Source organism: Corylus avellana, chromosome ca5, assembly GCF_901000735.1.
Source record: "Corylus avellana chromosome ca5, CavTom2PMs-1.0".
NCBI lineage: Eukaryota > Viridiplantae > Streptophyta > Magnoliopsida > Fagales > Betulaceae > Corylus > Corylus avellana.
In genome coordinates, this window is record NC_081545.1 from 598,510 (window position 1) to 621,784 (window position 23,275).

The following is a 23,275-nucleotide window of genomic DNA, read 5'->3' on the forward strand; positions in this document are numbered from 1 at the left end:
GCTTGCCGGCCGAGTACCGACTGACACTGCTTAACTGATGACCGGTAGGCGGTAAACTTCTTCTATTTCCAACAAATTCGATTTGGTAGGCGGAATAACATTTTCAATTCGAACTGATTTTACTGATTGACTTTGCCAACCAACTTTTCCATTTATTTGCTTAGCAACATTATCGATTGTCACCATAATTATGTCAGTAACAGAAAATAAAGTTGACGGAATAAGTTGTGAAAATTCTGACTTTATCAACAATGTCGTTATGAAATGCGAAAATTTCATTTTCATAACCAAATTTCCGACTCCCAGCCCTAATAGCAAGCATGGTAGATTTTTTTTTTTTTTTTTTATAAAATGCCAAAAAAAAAAAAAAGGTATTACTGTATAGAGATCCGCTTCAATTACTCAAAATTAGAATTCTCGTGTTGTATCTCAATCCTCCTATCATCCCAAACTTGGAAAAAAGGAAAGGCCTTGGAAATGGCAGGACTGGTATGACGGTGAGAGTCACGATAATCCGACGCGTGTACAAATCTGACACTACGTCCAGTGGGGGCCACTCAAACGTCAAAAACAGAATCGACGGAAAGCCGTTTCGAAAACTAGAGGAAATCTCTCTCTCTCTCTCTCTCTCTCTGTGAATGTGTTGTAGGACTGGACATGTCGTCGGAGAGTGTCCTAGAGTTCCGGGCGGGGGACGACGCGTGGTACAGCGTGAGAGTGGAGTTGGAGGGCGAGGAAGAGGAAGAGGTATTAAGGGTGAAGTACTTGGGGTTCTCGGAGGAGGAGGACAATAAGTTCAGAGCGAGCGACTTCAAGAGCGGGAGGGAGGTTGAGAAATTCAAGGACCGCTTCAGAGCGGTGTCCGTGCAGGTGCAGGACTCCGATTGCTCCAAGGTCGTCACGGGCAACCGGGTCTGCGCCTCCTACTCCGACCGTGACGACGACGTCCGCTTCTACGACGCCTTCGTCGATGGGGTACTCACCCCTCACTCTCAAAAATGCCTTCTTTTTTATTTTTTTATTCAATAATTAAAAAAGAAAAAAAAAAAAAAAGAGCTTTCTTGGATTGTTTTGGTAGGTGGAGCGTCGTGAACATGCTCGGAAAGAAGACGGAGAAGAAGAGTGCTCATGCATCTTCATCGTTTCCTGGCTACACGGTCCAAATGTTGGAAACTTGACCACTACATCGATTGAAAACATTTGTCAAGTCCAATCAAGTGCACCAATTGATCCCAAGGTGACTTCTTTTCTGAAAGTAGCCCGGGAGAGATTTATAATCAATAGCGAACCTGTTTTGATTTCTAAAGCTGACAGTAGCTCAAGCATCAAGCCATTCAAGCGCAAGTTTAGTTCTTTTGAACATCTTAACCAGGCAGGTTATTTTTGTGTTTGATTTTTCAACTACTTGGAATTTTACTGCATTTATTGCATGTTCTTTTAGCATTGACATGATATATCTATGCTTGTTTGAAGGAAAAAAGATGTGCCAAGCGGACTTTGACTAAAATATGCCCACCTGAAGGTTTGTCCTTGTCCACTAAATATGGAGACTAGACTAGAGTTGTCAATTTTTTATAAAATCGGAGGGTTTGACCCGTTTAATTAAATAGCTTGGATTATGATTGATATAGTTTTATACTCATGTTTTGACATAGTTTGAACCTGACATGTAATATTTAGGACAAATAACTTCTAGCACGACCTAAAATTAATGGGTTATGGTTGAAGTGTCTAATATTTTTTTGATGTGGTGAAGGCCTTGGTCTTGAGGGTTTGCTCCCTTCAAGGTCCAAGGTTCAACACCTCATGGGTGCAAACAATTCCTTGGGGCCACACTCCCTAGTGAAAAGCCAGTGATTTAACCAGTTCCGTGTATGAAAACTTTCGAGGGTGCGGTGCACGGGACCGGGGTTTACTTTACAGGGATGGGTCCAAAAGGCCCTGCCTTGGAGAGGTTCCCCGGACTTATTTAGTCTTATATCCATGTTTCGATACAAACACGAATTGCTACACCTGATATTAAGCTGAATTGCTACCCCTGATATTAAGCTAAACTCGACTCTCAAAGGTCTTAGATCCCAAAATACTTGGGCCCTCTTTCATAGGGCTCTGACCTTTGTCACTGCCTTGTGTCTCTTGTATTTTTGCCTTCCTAATATTCAAGTAACAGTCTGAAAATGACTTAAATTACAGCTTTTTTCCCACCATACTCATTGTTTGTACATGAGTTAACTACCTACCTTTGTACTCTTTGCCTTTAATCAAATGCATTGGTTTGTGTTCGTGTATCTCTGAAGTAGGAAGGATTGCCAGTCATCTGGAAAGGACTATGCAAGATACGGATCTTGGGGGGGTAGGAAGCCATTTTGTGATACTGCTAGAGAATCTGGATAAAGGCTTATCTCCCTTATCAGTTGCAGAGTTCATACATAGAGAAACTTCCATATCACCTCAAGTCTACGTTATCCCAAATTTGACTTCAGAGCCATCAACACAGGGAGCCCTTGTGTTAGATTGTGAAAAGAAATTTCAGAAGTTGAGTGATTTTCTGGATAACTCAAACCACATCATCATGTCCTCAAGAGAAAGGTATGCATATGCATTATTCTAGTAGGCTTTCTAGCATCTTATTAATTAGCTGGTCTTCACTTTTATTTCTTCCTTGTAATCTTTTGTATCTAATTGATGCATTTAATGCTTTTGGCCAGTTTGTTAATTACAATATGCCCCATGCTTTTTGTTGTGAGTGCACTAGGAAAGTTTGTATCTCACATTGGTGGTAAAGTATACAAAGAGTGAATGGTAATATACCTAAGTGGACCAGAGTCCATTAGCTTGGGCTTTTGGGCTAGAAATGGTGTCATAATATGTATATTAACTTACTTTTGTTTGACTTCCTATGTATATCTCTCCATAATAGTTGATATTAGAGACTCACAAGTAAGAGGGAGATTTATTATGAGTGCACTTGTGATGTTGTGAGTGCACTTGTGGAAGACTCGCGCTTGGGTCCATTTAGATTAACCACTCACTCTTTTTATACTTTATTGTACTTTGCCAATATGAGACGAAAACCTTACAAGTATATTCACAACAAATCTCTAGAACCAAATTCTTTTACCAAAGTTAAACCAAACGCATCAAATCAAAACACTCGTATCAGCTGTGAAAACTAACCATAGCTCTGATACCAATTGTTAGGGTGTCCAATAAAAGTAAGTTAATATACATATTAGAACACTACTGTAATCCAAAAGTCTAAGCTAATGGGCTTTAATCTACTTAGGTATATTAACTACTCACTCTCTTTATACTTTACCAATGTGGGTCTTCAACCTCAAACCACTTTTTATTCTACATTTTCAATCCATTGCCCTTTTTTATTTCCTTGTTATTGTGCTTTTTGGGTTACTTCTTTTTAGCTTTAATCACAAGAGCGTTAGTGTTCCTTACTAACTCATTATCTGCAGACCATGGGTGATAATTGAGACAATGTCAGGGCATAATGCCCTAAGAGCATCAACGTGGATCCAGACACTCGACTCTCAGGCAAGCCCTGAAATTCAATATTTTTGGCTTTTGGGCCAGTGGGGTTGAATATGTTAAGCAATAGAACATATTGTGGATATATGGTAGAGAAAGGTGATGCTGCACTCTCAAGCACCCCATATCATCAATTAATTGTATAAGAGCATGTAGCTACCACTCGTGGCCTGTAATTTCACCCATTTGCCTGCATTGACACTCAGTAGGTTGGAGTAAATGATTACAAGTATTTTGTTGGTTCCTTCTTGAAATTCATTAGCATTTACTTTGCAGAGAATGTTGCGGCAAGGAAGCAATATTGGAAGAAACGAGTTAAAGGTTGTCCATTTTGGAAGTGAAGAGTACGAGAGAGCTAGACTGCTCAAGGATTTATTTGTGGAGTTTTTTAATCATCAAAAGGGACTTCAGAAGAGGCTAGCTTTGGATGTTGGAAAGATCATGCTGCAACACCCGAGGAAATGCTCTGTTTCTTGTTCATATGCTTCGGATTAGACTATTAGGTATCAATGTAATTCACTTGTGCAGTTTGTTATATACCGTATGTCACACACATGTAAGTCATTTTGTGAGAATATATCAATATATTGCCTGGCCAATGTACTTTTTCAGAAAAATCTGGTGAGAAACAAATGGAAATACAGGTGAAAGAATGGATTTAAGATTGGAACTTGGATTTCTAATTATTTCACATTGTGTACCCTCTATTGAAGTCACATCATGGTTTGAAATCGATGCAAGATTTGTTTATGTTTATAAAATCAGCAACGCAACTTTCTGGTAATTGTTGGAGAGGATGAACAAATATCTCTGCAACAATAAGCTATCTGCAAGAAGGTCTTTGATGTTCAATGGTCTGAATTAAAAAGTTCCTGCTTTTTATGTTAACAAATATAAGAAGCAACATATTCCTCTTAAATAAATCTCATAAATGTCTCAACTTTCTTTTTGTTTGGTGCTTTTAGTTGCGAGAATTTGCATTTGCGAACATGGGTGCAATTCAGAAGTGAGCTGAAGAAGTTGTCTGTGTGTTCTCCTGTAGAGTTGAAGGATTTGGTTTGCTGTAAGGTATATGTGCATGGATGATTTGATTAAAAAAATGCTCTTTATTCGCTTTGCTTAAAGCTTTTTTACAACATAAAGCGAAAAAACCAAATGAAAATATATTTAATTCTTAATTTGAAATCTACACTTCCTTTGAAATTATAAAGAATCCTTGTCTAGAAAGAAGTAGCTATTTTCATTGTTATATGACTCGTATCTTACGTCTCAAGACTTCCAACCCACCGCCCTCCCCTGAAAAGATTCTCATTGAATCCCACCTTGTTATTCCTATATTGTAGCACGTTGTAGATAAGAATCAAAATACTTTTGTAAATAACATGAAAATATTTGGGATAATACAATGTTATAAATAATAAGTAAGAAATTTGTAGTAATTTTTATTAACTATTTTTAAATTAAATGGTTCATATTTTGATTGCTTAATTTAGAAAAGAAAAATATAAAAGAAAGACGTCACATTGACATGCCCCAAAGCCTAAACTATGATGTAACCATGTCCACGTGGCATATCTAAATTGGAAAAGGATCTCTTCATTTCAAAATTTTTCTATTTTTTCTATTTAGTGCATTTTGAAGGGTATTGCATTTAATACACTACTATCATTAAAATTTTTTGATAATGCTACCTTTCAAAATGTACTAAATAGAAGGAAATTGAGAGATCATTTTCCATCTAAATTGCACAACACCGTTGTCTTTACCCAGTAACGACAAAACAGCTAGGCATGCAATAAAAAGAAACGACAACGTTTGTCCTTTGTGAACCTGGACTTGATCGTCCCATTTCCAAACGGTTGTAAGAGATGGGGTTGTGGGGTTTGAGACATGCAGTGGCGATGGCGGCGCTGTGTTTAGTATTATTGAGAAGCAGAGGAACGGAAGGATTAAGGCTTTGGATAGAGGAAGGAGAAGAGTGCTTCTCCCAGGGGGTCAAGTACGAGGGTGACTCTTTTCATGTCTCTTTCGTAGTCATTAAGGACAATTCCCCCTGGCATCATTCCGCCAACGCCGACGGTATCGATCTCGTCGTATGTTACATATCTTCTTCTTCTTTTTTCATTTTCTTTTCATTGTTTTCATAAATGATCTTGTGCTTTTAGAATATATATAATGGGTTTTTTTTTTTTTCTTCTCGAAGATTAGGATGCATGCATGGTTTCTTTCTGTTTCTGTTCTTATAGTCATCTCATGGTCTGCAATTAGTTCACAATTGAAATTTCGCACCATCTGCCATATTGGATATTTAACGTTAAAATGTTGCATACCGTTAGAAGTTATTGGATATTAATATATGAGTGGAGCGGTCAAAAGAGAAAGAATTACCATTGGGTTAGCATCGATCCAACGATGAAGTGTGGTAATATGTTATAATCCGAAGTATTTCACATGGGGTTAAGCACAATCTTAACTACAAGTTGGCTTTTAAGAGTGAATTTTACCTAAAATTTATATCAAATTCTGTATAAAGACCACTCGTAAACTTTTGATTTGTAATTACATTATGAGAAGATAGAACCAAATCGATCAGGTTCTTTGACATGATGATTAAAAAGTATTACATCTACATAACTTTTTTCCTCTATTGAGAAACATTGAATTTGCTTTGATCAATTATGTCGATAAAGTGGAGTCCCCAAAAGATGGCACACCGTGAAAGTTAGTTGTGGAGCTTGATGGTACGTACGTTATAATTCTAAGTACCACACGAGTTAAATATAATATTAATCACGTGTATATAAGTTATTAAGAACTCTTTTTGTGCAAACTAATTTTGAATGGTGAATTATATCCAAAATTTGTATCAAATTCCATTGCGGACTTTCGATTTGTAATTACATTAGGAGAACATAGAACAAGAACGGGTTCTTTTGAGGTACTTGAAGGTTAAAAAGTATTACATCTAGAAAACGTTTACGTTTTTCCTTTGCATGGATCAAAAAGGCTAAAATAAAGAACTTGGCCTTGAATTTCTCCGGTTTCTTTCATTGTGCTGCATCCATCCACCATAGAATCTTTAGTAATCTCACTATTGTGTTGATATTATCATCAGATAAAGGGACCGAGTGGCGAGCAGATTCTAGATTTTCGCGACAGGAAAAGCTTGACCATTAGTTTTATGGCACCATCGAAGGGGATTTATCACTTATGTTTCATTAACAAGTCTCCATACCATGAATCCATTTACTTTGATGTACATGTTGGTCACCTCAAATCCTTGAAGCCCTCTGAACAGCATTTACAAGATGGTGAGCTTTTTAGAAAAACGCTTCTTAAATTGCATTCTATGTACGCGAGATGAACGCTATAATAAAAAGAATCATTAATTTTTTCTTCTTTTTATTACTTAACCCCTCTTTCTTTCTTTTATTATTATTAGTATTTATTTTATCAACCTCCATTTGGATAATGATTAGAAATTGTTGTTGATCTATGCAGCCCATGTCACCCCCTTGATGGAACAGATAGCAAAGTTGGAGGAAGCCCTTGACAACATCGTGTTTGAACAGCATTGGTTAAAGGCTGAGACTCACCGCCAGGCAATAGGTACTACCATGATTGGGCCCGTTTGGTTAACGCTTTTTAGGGTAGAAAGTAAAAATATTAACAAATGACTCGAAACTATTTTCACATTTTTATGTCACATCATAACCAAATAGCAAAATAGTCCCTCCATTCTTATTCTCGTCCCAAATTTCTTGGAATTTGGGAAGGTAATTTCAAAAGATCAGGATCCCGGTTCTTAATTATTTGGTGAAAGTTCATTTATCTTTGAATTAATGCTATGTTATTATAATGTTGCAGTTAATGATGGAATGAGCCGGAGAGCAATCCCTAAGGCAGTGATTGAATCGGTAGCACTCGTTGGGGCCAGCGTCCTCCAAGTCTACCTTTTGCAACGCTTGTTTAATCGGAAACTAGGGGCTAGCGTCCTCAAAGTTTAGATATGTTTGTTGCATATTTAATGAATCTATTATTAGCACAAGATGGACTATCATGTAACCATTGCCCTATTTAATGAAGAGATGTGTCATCTATGGTTAAATTGACATTGAATATGAGTTTATTTTTTTGAATAGTAGGGGTGTTCAAATCCGTGCAGTTCCAACTTCCAACCCACTTTCGATTCGGTTCTAATCCAATTGGTGGTTTGGGTTTTAACGGCCATCCCAACCGTTAAATTTGAGTCTAGCGGCATTATGACTAGGGAGATAATAGATTTTATGAGGTTAGTTTTGATGCTATTACTTCAAAATGACTAGTTAAAGTTACGGTTATAACTTCTTAGACACACTTAAAAAATTCAATCTTACCTAGTAAAGACTCAATATAGAGCTTAACATGACTCATACAATTCCTTCACAATATTCGACAAGCCGTATGCATGACATTGTTATCCAAGCTCTGCTTACCATTTTCAATTTGGAAAAAAATAAAATATAAAATATATCTGCTTGATAATTTTGCAGTTTGTTCTGATATATGACGAAGGGAATAGACATTATTGATTCCATGATGCACCATCAACTATTTTAAGAGAAATAGGAAAGCCTCATCATATATCATATATATATATATAAAAACCGAGTTTTGACGCAGGGAATGCTTAGAATTGTGACACGTGTCCTCCTAACTCCATCTCCCACGTCTCTCTCTCTCTCCCTCTATCTCAACTTAAATGTCTTAAACTAATTCTATGGTTTAAGACATTTAATTAATTGTGCTAACTCTCACTCTCCTATAATTTGTGTTTCAACCGTTTTTTGTCTCTCTCTCTCTCTCTCCCTCTATCTCTACTTAAATGTCTTAAACTAATTCTATGGTTTAAGACAATTAATTGTGCTAACTCTCACTCTCCCATAATTTGTGTTTCAATCGTTTTTTTTTTTTTTAATTAATTGTGCTAACTCTCTCCCATAATTTGTGTTTCAATCTTTTTTTGTCAATCTCTCTCTCTCTCTCCCTCTATCTCCATTTAATTGTCTTAAATCTCTCTCCCATAATTTTATATTTGAATTCTTTTCCTTTTTTTTTTTTTTTTAATTAATTTTGCTAACTCTCACTCTCCCATAATCTCTTTCTCTCCCATAATTTATGTTTCAACCGTTTTTTTTTTAATATAATTTTATGTTTGTCTGACTCTAAACTAATTATATGGTTTAAGTGTCTTAACTATTTCTGTCTCCCATAATTTTGTCTGACTCTCTCTTCCTCTATCTCCACTTAAATGTCTTAAATCTTTCTCCCATAATTTTATATCTGAATTCTTCTTCTTCTTTTTTTTCTTCTTTTTTTTTATTTATTTTGCTAACTCCCACTCTCCCATAATCTCTCTCTCTCTCTCCCATAATTTATATTTCAACCGTTTTTTTTTTTAAATATAATTTTATGTTTGAACATTTTCTTTTCTCTCTCTAAACTAATTATATGGTTTAAGTGTCTTAACATTTTCTCTCTCCCTCTATCTCCACTTAAATGTCTTAAATCTCTCTCTCTCTCTCCCATAATTTATGTTTGAACCGATTTTTTGATTTTTTATTTGTAATGCATTGAATTGTCTTAATAAAGAAAACAAAAGGTTTTCAAATTCTCTATTTCTCCCTCTTTATTTAATTTTCTTTTTATCTTCTCTTGCTTTATGTTTATATCTCAATGTGAGATATATTATCATATATATTCATCATCATATATAAAAGCCGAGTTTTGGCTCGGACAGAGCGTAGAATTGCAACACGTGTCCTGAACTTTTTTTTTTTTTTGGGTCTTAACTCTCTCTCCCACAAATCCATAGGTCTCTCTCTCTCTCCCTCTATACTTAAATGTCTTAAATCTTTCTATCTCCCATAATTTATGTTTGGGGAACTTGAAATAAGTTTGAGGTGTCCCCATTTGACCGTTGAATTTGTTTGGACGTAACATAAGGACCTCTAACTTTGGAAGATATCCCAACCAAAATGGAAACCTATCATTGAATTGGTTATCACTAAGATCAAGGACCTTTAGCATTGCACACTCGGCCAGCGATCTCGGTAAATACCCTTGGAATTTGTTTACTTATCAAAAAAAATTTATGTTTGAACCGATTTTTTGATTTTTTATTTGTAATGCATTGAATTGTCTTAATGAAGAAAACAAAAGGTTTTCAAATTCTCTATTTCTCTCTCTTTATTTAATTTTCTTTTTATCTTCTCTTGCTTTATGTTTATATCTCAATATGAGACAATTAAAATGTATGAGTTTTATTTGTAATATATTTAATTGTCTTAATGAAGAAAACAAAAGGTTATCAAATTCTCTCTTTCTCTCTCTGTTTATTTTTCTTTTTCTCTTCTCTTGCTTTCTATTTATATCTCAATGTTCCTCTATCAATTTCACACTCAAATCAGGAAAAAGACAAGACTACAAGAGAGAGGTAGAGAGAGTTTATAATCATTGTTTCTCAATGATTTCTTTTCTTTATTTTATTTTTTTGCAATAACAGTTCTTTTTAATTTTCCAATTGTTATTTCTCAATGAAAAATTACACCATTCTCAATGAAGAATATAGTAGTTATTTTCAATTATATTAGTATTTTCATTTTATTCATTTTTTTATCTTTATTTTCGATGCTTATGTTCTTCCATTTTTGTTTTTGTCTCTTATATCTTTTTCTAATTTTTTTTTCTTCTCTTACTTTCTATTTCTATCTCAATGTTCCTTTGTAAATTTCACAATCAATTCAGAAAAAGACAAGAGAGAGAGAGAGAGAGAGAGATTCACATTGCTGTTTCTCAATGAAAAATTATACTACAGTTCTTTTTTTTATATATATATTTTTTTTCTAGAACAGTTTTTTTCAATTTTCCAATCGTTATTTCTCAATGAAAAATTATACTACAGTTTTTTTTTTTATTATTATTATTTTTTATCTAGAAAAGTTATTTTCAATTAGTATTTTCTTTTTTTTTTCCTTTTTTTTTTATCTTTATTTCTGGTGCTTATGTTCTTCCATTTTTTTTTTGTCCCTTATTTTTTTTTTCTAATTTATATATTATTTTTTATTCAAATGATTACTTTTCTTTGGTAAATTTTACATTGAACTCAAGAAATAATAATGAGAGAGAGAGTTTCTTATCGTTATTTTTGGTTGATAATTTTTTAGTTTGTACATGTTGTTGTTCATTGAGTAATTTAATTTTTTTTTTATATGTTTACATGCTTAATTAATGGATGACATTGGTTTTTAAGGTTTCATTGAAATCGGAAAACGTATACAGTAAAAAAAAGACAATTCTTTCAATTATATTAAAATTTTATTTTTAGTTTTTTATTTTATCTTTATTTAATGTATTTATGTTCTTCCATTGTTATCCCTTAAATTTTCTACTAATTTATATATTATTTATTCAAATTGAATATTTTTCTTTTGTAAATTTCACATTGAATTAGGAAATGATAGTGAAAGAGTTTCCTGTCATTATTTTTATTTGTTTACATGCTTAATTAATGGATGGCATTGGTTTTTAAGGTTTCAATGGAATCGGGAAACGCATTAGTAGAAAAAGACAATTCTTTCAATTATATTAAAATTTTATTTTTAGTTTTTTATTTTATCTTTATTTAATGTATTTATGTTCTTCCATTGTTATCCCTTAAATTTTCTACTAATTTATATATTATTTATTCAAATTGAATATTTTTCTTTTGTAAATTTCACATTAAATTAGGAAATGATAGTGAGAGTTTCCTATCATTATTTTTGGTACGGTGTATGATACTTTTTTAGATTATGTTAATGTTCATTGTGTAGATTTTTTCGTCTTTGTTTTCCTGTATGTCTTAAAATTAGTTTCATTTACTTTATATATGTGAAGGATGGTTGTTAAAAAAAAAAAAGTGGTTATGTTCTTCCATTTTTTTCCCTTAAATTTTATACTAATTTATATATTATTTATTCAAATTGATTAGTTTTCTTTTGTAAATTTCACGTTGATTTAAGGAAAATGATAGTGAAAAAGTTGCCTATCATTATTTTTGGTACGATGTATAATTAGATTATGTCAATATTCCTGCCAGTGTTTTTTATCTCTTTCATTTTTAAAAAGAAAAATTAAACTACCAACATTCTTTTGTTTACAAAATTAGTAAACATAACTGTAATAAAATATCAATATGCTCATATATTTTAGAACACTTCTTTATTTTTGTTCGTGTAATAGAAAAATTTCTCAAAAAAATTGTTTATGAGGAGAAAGTTCAACTCATAAAGACAAAAGTTTACCATAATGGATGGTGTAATGGAGAAGTGGTGTCATTGTTGGAATATAATGATTAATCAATCATTTTGTATAATTGATTAATCTATGTTTTTATTTTGAATTTTTTTTCCTTTATGTTTCGTTTTAAACTACATATATGGGAACAAATATTTAATATGTTTCAGTTTATAAGAACTAAAATTTATTAATTTTTAAATTTATTAGATATGTATTGAGTAAAACTATGGTTTAAAAGGATCTTATGAACATTTGTCATTTTTTGTAGCTAATTAGTTTATTAAGAGAAGAAAATAAAAATTGTTGTTAATAATCTTTTAAAGACTTTTTGAGTAAATTACAAAATAAAAAAAAAAAACCCGGCGCGTAGAGCGGGCTCTAAGCTAGTGAGGTATAACTATGCAGTTAACTAGGAAAGATGAAATCAAATACACTCAAAACAATGAAGAAACAAATTGTCACAAATAGTAGTGTACCAAGTCATAGGATTTCAATAAAGAAGAGAAGCAGCACCAAAGAATAACCAACCGGTATACTGACCATAATATAACATTGTTCCTTAAACTTCTCTACGAGCACATTATCACCAAGTTTAGGACAAAACAAACAAAACCAGTAGGATCCATCATAGCTTCTGAATACAGCTCCAGCCTTCTGGAATATGTTTTCAGCTCGGGCATGAACAAAACGATGCTTTCATATTCAAGCTATTAAGAGGTAAGAGAAGCCTCAAGATTCTGCATAAGTAGATTGTATGCAGCAACACCATTTTTTCTGCTGTAAACATCAAAATAAAAAGCAATGTATTAACCCACTAGTGTCATTATAAGGAAACATGGTTGTCTCATCAAACAATTCTTAAGCATATCTTCTATCATGCATGTATATATCATTGGCATTCATAACCAGCCTCAGAAGATGGCCATAAAAATCAATCAGGGACATTAGTAATTAGCCAATATGAGTTCTATGCCAAAATGAGGGCATTAAGATGGAAGAGTGAAAATACACAAAAAGTAAGAATATCACCAATACCAAGGATTCGGTGATTTGAATTTTAAGTATGAAAACGCTACCAAGGATAGGGTGATTTGAATTTTAAGTATGAAAAAGCAATACAAAGACCAAAAGAATATTGGCTGAGAATTGATCTTGTTTAACTATTAGAATTTTTTGCATATAAGCAAACCATTCCATGAGTTTCAATTCACATGGAGGGATTTACAGATTACAAGAATGGTCTTAAGTGCAGATTACATGGATTTCAGTTTTTTATGCTCAACAGAAACACACCAAGGGTCCAGATTGCAATAATTTTGAAATTATAGGGTTTATGCGATTCAATTAAAGCTTTAGATTTAATTTGAAACAAAGGCCAAATTGATGTTCTAAAGCAATGGAACAATTTATGATAATGAACGTTCAAATGAATACTTTATGTTGTCAACCAAACACGATCCTCCTGCTTTTTTAGTAAGTTGTATGAAATGGGAAAAGGTTCAAAGCATAAAATTGAGGGAGGCTTTATACAAGCCAGAGTGCACATCCAATATAAGAAATATGCAAAGTTGGAACTTACAGAGTGAGGTTTTCCAAGAACTGCTTCGTGCTTATAGTTTGAGTCAACCATTGGTGGCGATTCAATCTTGCCGCCCGTTTTTTTCTCATTCCGAGCCTTGTTGAAGATTACCGTGAATCCCTCTGCAGAAGCAGGGTCATTGACATCCCATTCTCCAAACTTTGGCAATGGTTTACCCTTTTCCTGTGGAAATTCAAATTTCATAAGATACGTGTGATAAATGCAATCTTCTCATATGCCCAACTTCTTGCTGCCTACATATTAATTCAAGGAAAATACAACCAAAACAAAGATATGAATGAAATATAGGAGGATGGTGCTTCACATGCCTTAATATAAAGATGCTAGTCAAGCTAATTGTAAAGCTTTTTATACAAGGAAATATTGGAGATGCTTGCAGAATAATCAGTAAACATGGAACAGGATACATAACATAAATAAATAAAACCAATAGATATACGTTAAAGAGAAAGGGGGGATTGAGATCCCCTGCAATACCTAAAGTATAGCAGGGGTCTGCAATTCTTAAATGTGGCCATTCATTCACGTCATGGGGCAAAAAATTTCACACCTTTCCCTTTGCTTCTTTGGCCATGGGACTTGGGTCTCCATGGCCATGGAGACTCACGATCATGGGTCCTTGGCCAGCTGTGGGTCATGGAGGAGAGAGAGGGAAAGTGGCCAAAGAAGCAAAGGGAAAAGGGATGAAATTTTTTTGCCTCACATGCCACCATCTTGATCCGAGGGGGAATGGCAAGAATTGATTACAATCATCCGCCAATTCCCACATGCAGGATCTTGATACTGCATCATATGGTAACACTACGACATATTAATATACTTGGTTTGCTTACATGAAAAAGTAGCTCAAATACTAAAGCTAGGATCACACAGAATCATATGAACTATGTCAATAACAAAGTAAAATAAATTAAATAATGTCGAGGAACAGTTTTTCTAAGCATGATGAAACTACAAGCAAGAACTCAGATGATGAAAAATACTCCACATAGGATAAACAATTTGAAGCGATGCGTAACCCATCAAAGCCTAGTATTTTGATTACATTTCCACCATTTAAAAGAACTAGATAAGAACCCCACTAACACAACCAACACAAAGCGAAAAACATATACAAACGTATACAAAGAACTTCACAAACAGATCCACATACATTAACATGTTATTGCTGCATATATATATATATATATATAGAAAAATCAAATACCATAATCTGTGAAAGGGATTGAAAATGGAACAGAAAGCAGGCATTCAGAGAAATCAAAACGCAAACAGAAATGGTAGTTGATAGACCAAAAGCAAAAGAAGAACCAAATAAATATCCACGAAATCGAATTCGTCCAAACGCACAAAGACAACACAAGACATGTACGTACGTATGCGAATTGTTCTTCAATAAACTTTTGTTTAAAAAAAAAAAAAAAAACGTACCGCCATGAGTGCGATTGGAGAGAGATCTCCGTCTCGCCTCCCCTTCTCTACCCTTCTCGTCTATTCCCTGATTCCACAGAGACAGACACAGAGAGAGAGAGAGAGAGAGAGAGAGAGAAGACAGAGAGGGAGTGGGATTTTGTAGATGGGAAGGCCACCTGTCTGAACAACCTAACTGTGTTTTTAGCCTTTAGACTGGTACTTCCAGCGAAGCACAAGTACACAAAACGGCCCCTTCGCATTATTTGTCTTTATTAATTGAGTAAGATAAAAATAAAATTCTTACAATCTTATGGAATATTGACCGTGATTGTTACAACTAATTCTTAAATTAGTTTCTATTAAAAAGAAAAATTACAAAAATTGGTGAGACTGTCATGTCAGTATTATGAAATAGGTAAATCATCCAAACATAATCTTAAACTCGTTTTTCTTCTCGATATTCACAATCCAAAAAATATATAGTTAAGTTCAGTACAAAAAAATCGCACTTCCAAACACCTATATGAAAACGCTAATCTTACGGAAATGCCAAAGAGAGGAAAAGAGATAATACTAGCTTGTGAGAGTTGGCATTGTTGAAAACTTTTGAAGAATTCAGGACAATCATCGAAAAAAGACAAGTGACTGCAAGACCTAACTATTTGTATTCATTGTGCTGATTTTTTGAGTATTGTTCTCTCTCTGCTGCGTTTTATGTACAACGAAGAGGCTTGTAAGGAGATGTCCTAAACCAAAAAAAAAAATAGAAAAAAAAAAATTAAAATAAATAATGTGCTGCTTGCAATTTTTAAGTCGTCATTGACGACTGATGCATCTAACATGATTATTCATTTCTTCTGATTCCTTTAGAATTCCACCCGTGATCTCTATTCTCTCTGAAAAATTGCCAGTATTATGAAATAGGTAAATTATTGGTTCAAATAATAGGTAAAATTGAGGATTTTTCTTTTTATTATAATGTTAAAAATGGAATATAGTTAGCTAAAGTATAAGATCATGTTACACTTTTTTCTTTTTTCTTTTTTTTTTTTCTTTTTTTATTTTATAAAATTACAATTTAGAATAAGATATGTCCAAAAAAGCCACCCTACCAAATTCAATCCAAACCAAACCAAGGATTATGAACAAGGCTGGCTTATCACAAGTTTAGGAGCTATTTCGACATCTATAGTTGGAATATTGTTGAGGGCTATCAACTTATAATTATGAACCATCGGCTTATAACTTTATTGTCCAAAGCATCTAAATGATTGTAGAATTTGGCGATAGAAACTAACCACGCATATTCTATATAACACAAACAAGTTAACCAAATTGACTTTTGTAGTTGTAGCATTACGTGTTCGATCACTTGTTTGTACCAGTCACCCAATTCTGCTTTGTATTTTTCATAGAATAAATAACAAACAAAAACACCCCATTTTGGCCTGGAGCCCATAACTTCTTGCTTGTTCTCCTCGACAACAGGCATTGGTGCAGGTGACCGATGAGGCTGTCCAATTATTCGCATATATTTATTTATTTGTATTTATTCATTCCTTCTTTTTCTTCTTTTTTCAGCCAGTATATACAGTACATCCCATGAATTCGGTACTACTAATAGAGAGAGACAGTTTGAGAAGGGCGCACAATATTAGAAACCAACTATATTTCTTTCAGAAGATAAATACAATTATAGTTTATTCTAGAGAAAGCCAAAAAATGGAGGAGAAAATGATGATGAAATTGCAAAACAAACATCGGACTTTGATGCCAACAGATTCTCATCTCCCAACCTTCTTCATATCCAGCCTGAACCAAAATAAACTAAATTAAGCAAAGATTAAATCAAGTATCCAACGAGCCTGACTCTAAATCTTCAGCTGCAACAAGGCCAACTTAAGCGTGGTGGGTGAAAGAGAAAGGCTTACCTAACATGGAAAAAGGCTTACACAAGCTCTAAAACAAGGGCAGATGCACCACCTCCTCCGTTGCAAACACCACCAACACCGTATTTCCCATTTTTCTGCCTCAGTACCTACAATGGCGTTATAACTTTAACTATGAGAACAGAAAAAGAATAATAGGCTTTTTATCACCAAAAACTTTAGACAAAAAAAGGTTGGCAAAACTAAACCAGGAGGCTAGAGAGAGCAACATATTGACACAAAAGCAGCTATTTGCAGAAAATATTGCAGGGAAAATAGGCAATCCAGCAGGCTAGAGAGGAGGGCAATATATTGACACAAAAATAGCTATTCAGAAAATATTGCGGAGCAAAATGACAATCCAGCGTGGTTATACCCCCAACAATGTGACCAAGATACGAGCTCCACTACAACCTAGAGGATGTCCCAAGCCTACCGCTCCACCATGCACATTAACTTTTTCCTGCAAATAAATTGAGAATCGTATTTGATGAATAATGAAAAAGCAAGAAGACAGAGAACCCCCCACCAGCAGGCTGGGGGGGGGATGGAAAAACAAACAAGCATGCAAGTGCCACATGAACAAATGCACATGCACAGGCAGGCATGTCTGTGGCAAGAGTGAGAGATGTTTAGAAACTCACGGGATTAAGTCCAAGCAGTTTTTGGTTTGCAAGAGCCACAACCTGCACAGATGACATAATAAGATTGATAACCTCATAGATTGACATGCTACTCGTGCTACTCATGCTACTCATGCTAAATGTGTGCTATAACAACTTACAGCAAAGGCTTCGTTTATTTCATAGAAATCAATTTCAGAGGCCTCCAACCCAGCTTTTGAAATAGCTTTTGGAATTGCCAGAGCTGGAGCTGTTGTAAAGAATTCTGGCGCCTGCACAATCAATTCAAAATTAAAATCAATTATTACACCCAAAACTTAATATTGAAAATGCATAATATTAAAAACAGAAAGGGAGTTTTCACTTCTGATATTTGCAGTGGCTCTGAAAGCAAGCTAAAAGTAACTAATACTTGTCACTTGTGTATTACCTGAGCAGCATCAGCATACCCAGTGATCTTTGCAATCACTTGCAGCCCAAGCTTCAGTGCTGTCTCTCCACTCACTAAAATTAAAGCGGCAGCTCCATCACTGTCAATCAGAATATTTTTTTATTTTCAGTAAAAGCTTCAGTTCGTGTCTTTGTAAGAATTGCATAACTAAAAATGGACAATTCATCCTTCAATGAATAGAAACTTCTATCATGTCTTTGTATCACTTGCACAACAAAAAATGAATTCCACTTCATGCACTCCACACATTAAATACTTAACCAATGATGAGTGCACTCACAGCTTATTAGACAGAAAGTCACAAAATGTAAGACTATAAGCAGTTTACACGAAAGATCAGAAGACAAGAAAGTACCACAATTCCCTCCCACTAGCTCCAAACATGATCAAGTGATAACAAGATCCTATTTTTCTTTCACCAAGGCATTAAGATGATTATGGAAGAAATTTCAATCAAGGGGTTGGTCAACCTATAATAGAGCGATATCCAAGTTTTTCTGGTCAGATTGGTGATCAAATTAGCAATTTCAGTGTACATGGTTCTCTGTTATAATTGGTTCTCTCAGACTCTTACAGAAGACAATTAGTGACCACATACAAAGTGCTATTGAGAAGCAACTTTAAGCTTAAAGAAAAAAGTAGATGAAGAAGAACAAGTAAAAATAGAACAACAGAAATAGATAAATTAATGAACCTTATACTGGACGCATTGCCAGCAGTGACAGAACCTCCATTGTCCTTGAAACTAGGTCGGAGCTTCCTTAATTTGGCGGCATCAAACTGACATGGCACAAAAGAAACATCTAAGGATATTAGGGACAGGAAGTTGGGCAGCTCTCTGCTCCCAGATTTATATGTTAATATCGTAGTTATCCAAAAAGAAGATCTAATACAAAAAGTTACGATAAATAAAAGGTTTACAACTTAGAGAAACATAATTTAGATAGTCAAGCATTGAAGAAAGTTTGTGATCAGCTTCCCACCCCTTCTCTTTCTATGAAACATTGAAAAAAAATTCAGGGTGCAGCTAAGGAGACTAAGTGATGGAGCAATTGTTTCAAGTGGATAAATTCTGTACCTTTCCTAGGCCTTCATCCTTGTCAACAATTGTTGATGGTTTTCCCCTTCCTCCAGAAACTTCAACCTGCATGTTATCAAATTGAGGTTAATAGATACAACATAGTGCTAGGGTCTCATCATTCAACTTATTGATAAGCTGTCCAACCGGAACAATTTCCCATGCAAAGGCACCAGAATCTTTGGCAGCAATACCACGCTCAAAGCTCTGAACAGCAAAGTTATCCTGCACGAATCACATAGACACAAATCAGATTCTATTGCAGCAAACACCATTAAATATTATGCAATAAGAAAATAGGTTTTGAAGAACACCTGCTCCTCCCTCGTTATTTCATGTTTATCTGCGCATAATTCAGCACATGATCCCATGGCACAATCATTATAGACATCCCATAAACCATCTTTCAGCATTCCATCAAAAAGAGTATCATGTCCAAAGCGAGATCCCTTCCTGCATTTAGTATAAAATCAAAAACTTTGAAATTTTAACTCAAAACTAAGAGAAACACGAGTAGAAGGGTATATTAACCTTGCTTCTGCAATGTATTTAGGTGCATTGGACATGCTTTCCATGCCACCAGCCACAACAACATCATTGATGCCCAACTGGATACTTTGTGCTGCAAGCATTGTTGCTGCAATAACCAAATTGATTAGATTAATAGATAGTGCATTTAATTATCATTTCTTTTTTTTTTTTTATTATTAAAAAAAAATAAAAAAAATTAAAAAAAACTTAGGTAAAAATCAATAAACAAACAAATAAATAAAGATTTCATAACAATAGAGTGTCTACCCTTCATCCCTGATGCACAAACTTTGTTAACAGTGGTACAGACCACTGAATTAGGTATTCCTGCACCCAATGCAGCTTGTCTGGCCGGAGCCTGCCCTAAATTTGCACTGAGAACATTGCCAAAGATAACTTCTTGTACAAGTGATGGATCAACATTTGCTCTTTTAAGAGCAGCTACAAGAGACATGAAAAATAGTTCAAGAAAAGGACAAGAGAAACCTTTCTAAAAACAAAAAGATTGACCGTATCATGAAGCAGAAAAAAATGGTTCTAGACATACCTTCAATGGCAATAGAACCAAGCTTAGTGGCAGAAAAAGATGAAAGAGAACCAAGAAGTCCACCCATTGGCGTACGTGCAACACCAACAATGCATACATCTGCATATAAAATAAAACCAGTAGGATTGAGTGAACCAGAAAGCAGCTGATCATTAAGTTTTCTGCTAAGCTAAAAAGTTCAATTTCCATAATAGAAAAAAAGGAAAAAGTAACTAATCACAGAGACATAAAGCACAAAGACACCACTGACTTTTCGCCTTTAAGTAACTTTAGTATGATTAAGACATAATAAATAAAGACTTAGCCAACAATCCACGGTTTTAAGACATAATACAGAGAAAACATTAGACCTCTAGGCTTAATTGAGTCTGCTGCTGCTGGAGCCATGGATATTTTCAAATGGAAATCTGCAAAATTTATCAATTTAAATTAGCATATGCTTGTGAGACAATAATAGATAAGATATCATGCACAACCCCAAACAATTAAGCACAAACTTTATGCATGACCCCCTAATTATACACTTCAAAGCAAAACCAAAGCATGTGAGGTTCCAAGAAACCAATATTTAAAACATAGGCTTTGTTGCTCTGACTAACCAACTAACTTCAAAACAGCTTCATATTAGGAAACCCAACAGAAGTTAGAGAACTTTAGCAGGATTCAGCAAATAACAAATCACTCCTTAAGCTAATCGTACTAAAGATGAGAGCTTGATAATAATTTTGCAAACCCAACAAAACATTCTTAATTTCAGAATATAGAGCCTCCTAAGAAAAATCAATAAATTAATTTCCTGATTTTACACATATTTTCCAATTCACAGAATCTACAAAACCAACTACTCTTATTCCCAAATTAACCTCCAGATGCGACAAAACCAATTCTTAGTAGAGACAACAAATACCTCATAACAAGTAACGTATATACATACATGTATTAAAGTTTTTTCCTTTTCTTTTATAGTGGGATGGGAACCAAACCGAACCAAAACAAACAATGTTCAGAGCTTTGACTAGTTTTGTCCTCTTGTTTCAGTTTTTTCAGCAACCAAACAGAACGTGAAGATCCTCTCCAATTACACATGCATCCAATAATATCCTACAATTAGTCCCGTAATTGCCCTGTCTTTACTTAATCAACAACAGATCTAACCCTAACCAAACCTAATCACATATAGTAAGGAATCATCAGCATGACCAAAATGCGCAGTACGGCAACCAAAAAATCCAGAGAAATGCCCGGAAAATCAGCAAGAACATGCCCCCAAAAAAAAAAAAAAAAAAATCTTGAGAGAAACTTTAAGCTCTGGAGATTGGTAACAATCAGAAACAAAGAGATTCGTACCTGTCTTTCTCGGAGTTTATGGGATCAGAGAGAGAGACAGAGAGACTGTGGTCCTTGTCAGCTAGAAATGAAGAATTGAGTTGGGTGCACAACTATATATATAGGGGGGAAGGAGGGTGTGGATTTACTGAAAGCCCTGTGTGAATTAAGCTATTGACTCTTATATCCGCTTTCTTTTTTCTTTAGATAATTGATCAATCTATCCAACAGACTTGGATCGCTTTCACTATAGGAGGACTTGACTTTTATCAAAAAACAATATTTATGAAAGAATTTTTTTTAACTTAATTTATTAAATTGATATGTATTTTTAGAGTACGTGAAAAATATATATTAGTTTAATAAACTGGATTGAATGAATTATGTAATAAGACCAAAATTTCCTAAAAAGTCCCCATCATAAAAGTCATAGTAAGACCAATTATGGGTAGTAGCTAGGAAGTAATTAATCTATTGCCATTTTGAATTGTACAGGGAAAATTAATTTACTCCAAAATTAATAAAAGGTTTAGGGGTGCACCATGCGGAACACGCTATGGTCAACCATCGTGTGGCAAGTGGGCAAGCAGACAAAGTTGTTTTCATGGGATGTGAATCACGCGCATAAAGAGAATCTTTTAGGCTGGCCTAAAGATTCTTTTCCAATATTTTCTCATAATTTTGTTTTTTTTTTTTTTAAGGTACGTGGGCACCAACACTTGAATGAATCAAACGACAACTAAAGTAATATTTTCATAAGAGTTTAATAGGTTTCATCGATATATATATATATATATTCATTTTGACAAAGAAACAAATAAACGAATATTGTTTGAATGAGTATTGTTATAATCCATCATTTTATTCAACTGTCATATCATTATGTTAAGGTGATAGTGCCAATTAGTTATTGGATTTACCATAGTTAAAAATTAAAATGGGTTGGTGAGTCGACATGATTACAACCCGTAATGACTTGCCACTTGATTAACTTAAATTCGAACGGGCGAACATGACCATTTAGCTAAACGAATTGAACTCTCAAACATGAACACGACACGAAAAATAGCTGAATAATTCCACACGACCTGTTTAACCCGTTTAAAATAACTGGTTCATATTAGGTTGATACGACCCGACACGATTCATTTACTTAAAAGGTAACACCACACGACCCAACACGTTTGAATGAAAAATAATGTAATAATAATACCAATGCCATTGTGATTCAATATAATTCACAAATTACAATATGATAAAAACATAATAGGTTTAATTGTTAACAAATTGCCATTCAATAAAAACATTCACAATTATTAGCAATTTTCAACTCTATAGTCCATCATAGCAAATAGCAAATTTTAAAGCATACAATTTACATGGTAAATGATTTGGGAATTGCCTCTAATAGGTTTAATTGTTTATTCAAGGGGAAAATTCACTTTACCCCCCTAAAGTTTAAGAGGTTTTTCAATTTGAATCCCAAAGTTTAAAAATTGACAATGTACCCCCCTAATGTTTCAAAAATTTTTAATTTAAACCTTCTGTTACTAATTTCCGTCAAATTTGACGGAAATCTATGAAATTATATAATTACCCTCAGGCTTTTTTTTTTTTTTTTAAACTTCCGTCCAATTTAACGAAAATTAGTAACGGAAGGTTTAAATTGAAAATTTTTAAAACATTAGGGGAGAACATTGCCAATTTTTAAACTTTAGAGTTCAAATTGAAAATTTCCTGAAACTTCTGGGGATAAAGTGGATTTTTCCCTTTATTCAAATAACAACTCAATCTCAGGGTCAACCCGCTTGATCCGTGGGTTTACCCGCCATATATGAAAAATAATCGGGTCATAAATTGGGTGACTCGATTATTACCTGAACCCGTTTAAATCAAACCCAAAACCCGTTAACTCT

General features: G+C 34.1%; 4 protein-coding genes across 8 annotated transcripts; 2 read left to right on the forward strand and 2 right to left on the reverse strand.

Annotated features, from left to right (window-relative positions):
- The first annotated feature begins 435 nt into the window (after positions 1–435).
- LOC132180743 (uncharacterized) lies at positions 436–4,611 on the forward strand. 4 transcript variants are annotated; one of them, XM_059593668.1, is made up of 7 exons: positions 436–975; positions 1,079–1,372; positions 1,474–1,522; positions 2,298–2,589; positions 3,471–3,549; positions 3,820–4,046; positions 4,509–4,611. In XM_059593668.1, the coding sequence occupies exons 1-6, from the start codon at positions 658–660 to the stop codon at positions 4,036–4,038; spliced, it is 1,251 nt and encodes a 416-aa protein (XP_059449651.1). In that variant the 5' UTR covers positions 436–657; the 3' UTR covers positions 4,039–4,046; positions 4,509–4,611. The 4 variants fall into 4 exon arrangements, with proteins under 4 accessions (XP_059449651.1, XP_059449650.1, XP_059449652.1 ...); XM_059593667.1 differs by lacking the exon at positions 4,509–4,611 and having other exon boundaries at positions 3,820–4,142; XM_059593669.1 differs by lacking the exon at positions 4,509–4,611 and having other exon boundaries at positions 2,301–2,589; positions 3,820–4,142.
- Positions 4,612–5,345: 734 nt separating this feature from the next.
- Positions 5,346–7,610, forward strand: LOC132180745 (transmembrane emp24 domain-containing protein p24beta2). Its single transcript, XM_059593672.1, has 4 exons — positions 5,346–5,636; positions 6,659–6,854; positions 7,045–7,152; positions 7,411–7,610. Exons 1-4 carry the CDS (start codon positions 5,412–5,414, stop codon positions 7,548–7,550), a joined length of 669 nt encoding a protein of 222 aa, XP_059449655.1. The 5' UTR covers positions 5,346–5,411; the 3' UTR covers positions 7,551–7,610.
- Positions 7,611–12,305: 4,695 nt separating this feature from the next.
- LOC132182288 (protein NOI4-like) lies at positions 12,306–15,068 on the reverse strand. Of its 2 annotated transcripts, none has more exons than XM_059595487.1 (3): positions 14,894–15,068; positions 13,442–13,624; positions 12,306–12,636 (listed from the first exon to the last, which is right to left on the reverse strand). In XM_059595487.1, the coding sequence occupies exons 1-3, from the start codon at positions 14,897–14,899 to the stop codon at positions 12,592–12,594; spliced, it is 234 nt and encodes a 77-aa protein (XP_059451470.1). In that variant the 5' UTR covers positions 14,900–15,068; the 3' UTR covers positions 12,306–12,591. The 2 variants fall into 2 exon arrangements, with proteins under 2 accessions (XP_059451470.1, XP_059451469.1); XM_059595486.1 differs by having other exon boundaries at positions 12,306–12,639; positions 14,894–15,062.
- Positions 15,069–16,527: 1,459 nt separating this feature from the next.
- LOC132180894 (acetyl-CoA acetyltransferase 2) lies at positions 16,528–21,485 on the reverse strand. The gene is made up of 15 exons (XM_059593877.1): positions 21,381–21,485; positions 20,384–20,440; positions 20,034–20,132; positions 19,754–19,927; positions 19,487–19,592; positions 19,270–19,408; positions 19,103–19,180; positions 18,956–19,021; positions 18,572–18,657; positions 17,857–17,956; positions 17,588–17,698; positions 17,448–17,489; positions 17,180–17,266; positions 16,807–16,913; positions 16,528–16,687 (listed from the first exon to the last, which is right to left on the reverse strand). The coding sequence occupies exons 2-14, from the start codon at positions 20,418–20,420 to the stop codon at positions 16,824–16,826; spliced, it is 1,215 nt and encodes a 404-aa protein (XP_059449860.1). The 5' UTR covers positions 20,421–20,440; positions 21,381–21,485; the 3' UTR covers positions 16,528–16,687; positions 16,807–16,823.
- Positions 21,486–23,275: the final 1,790 nt, after the last annotated feature.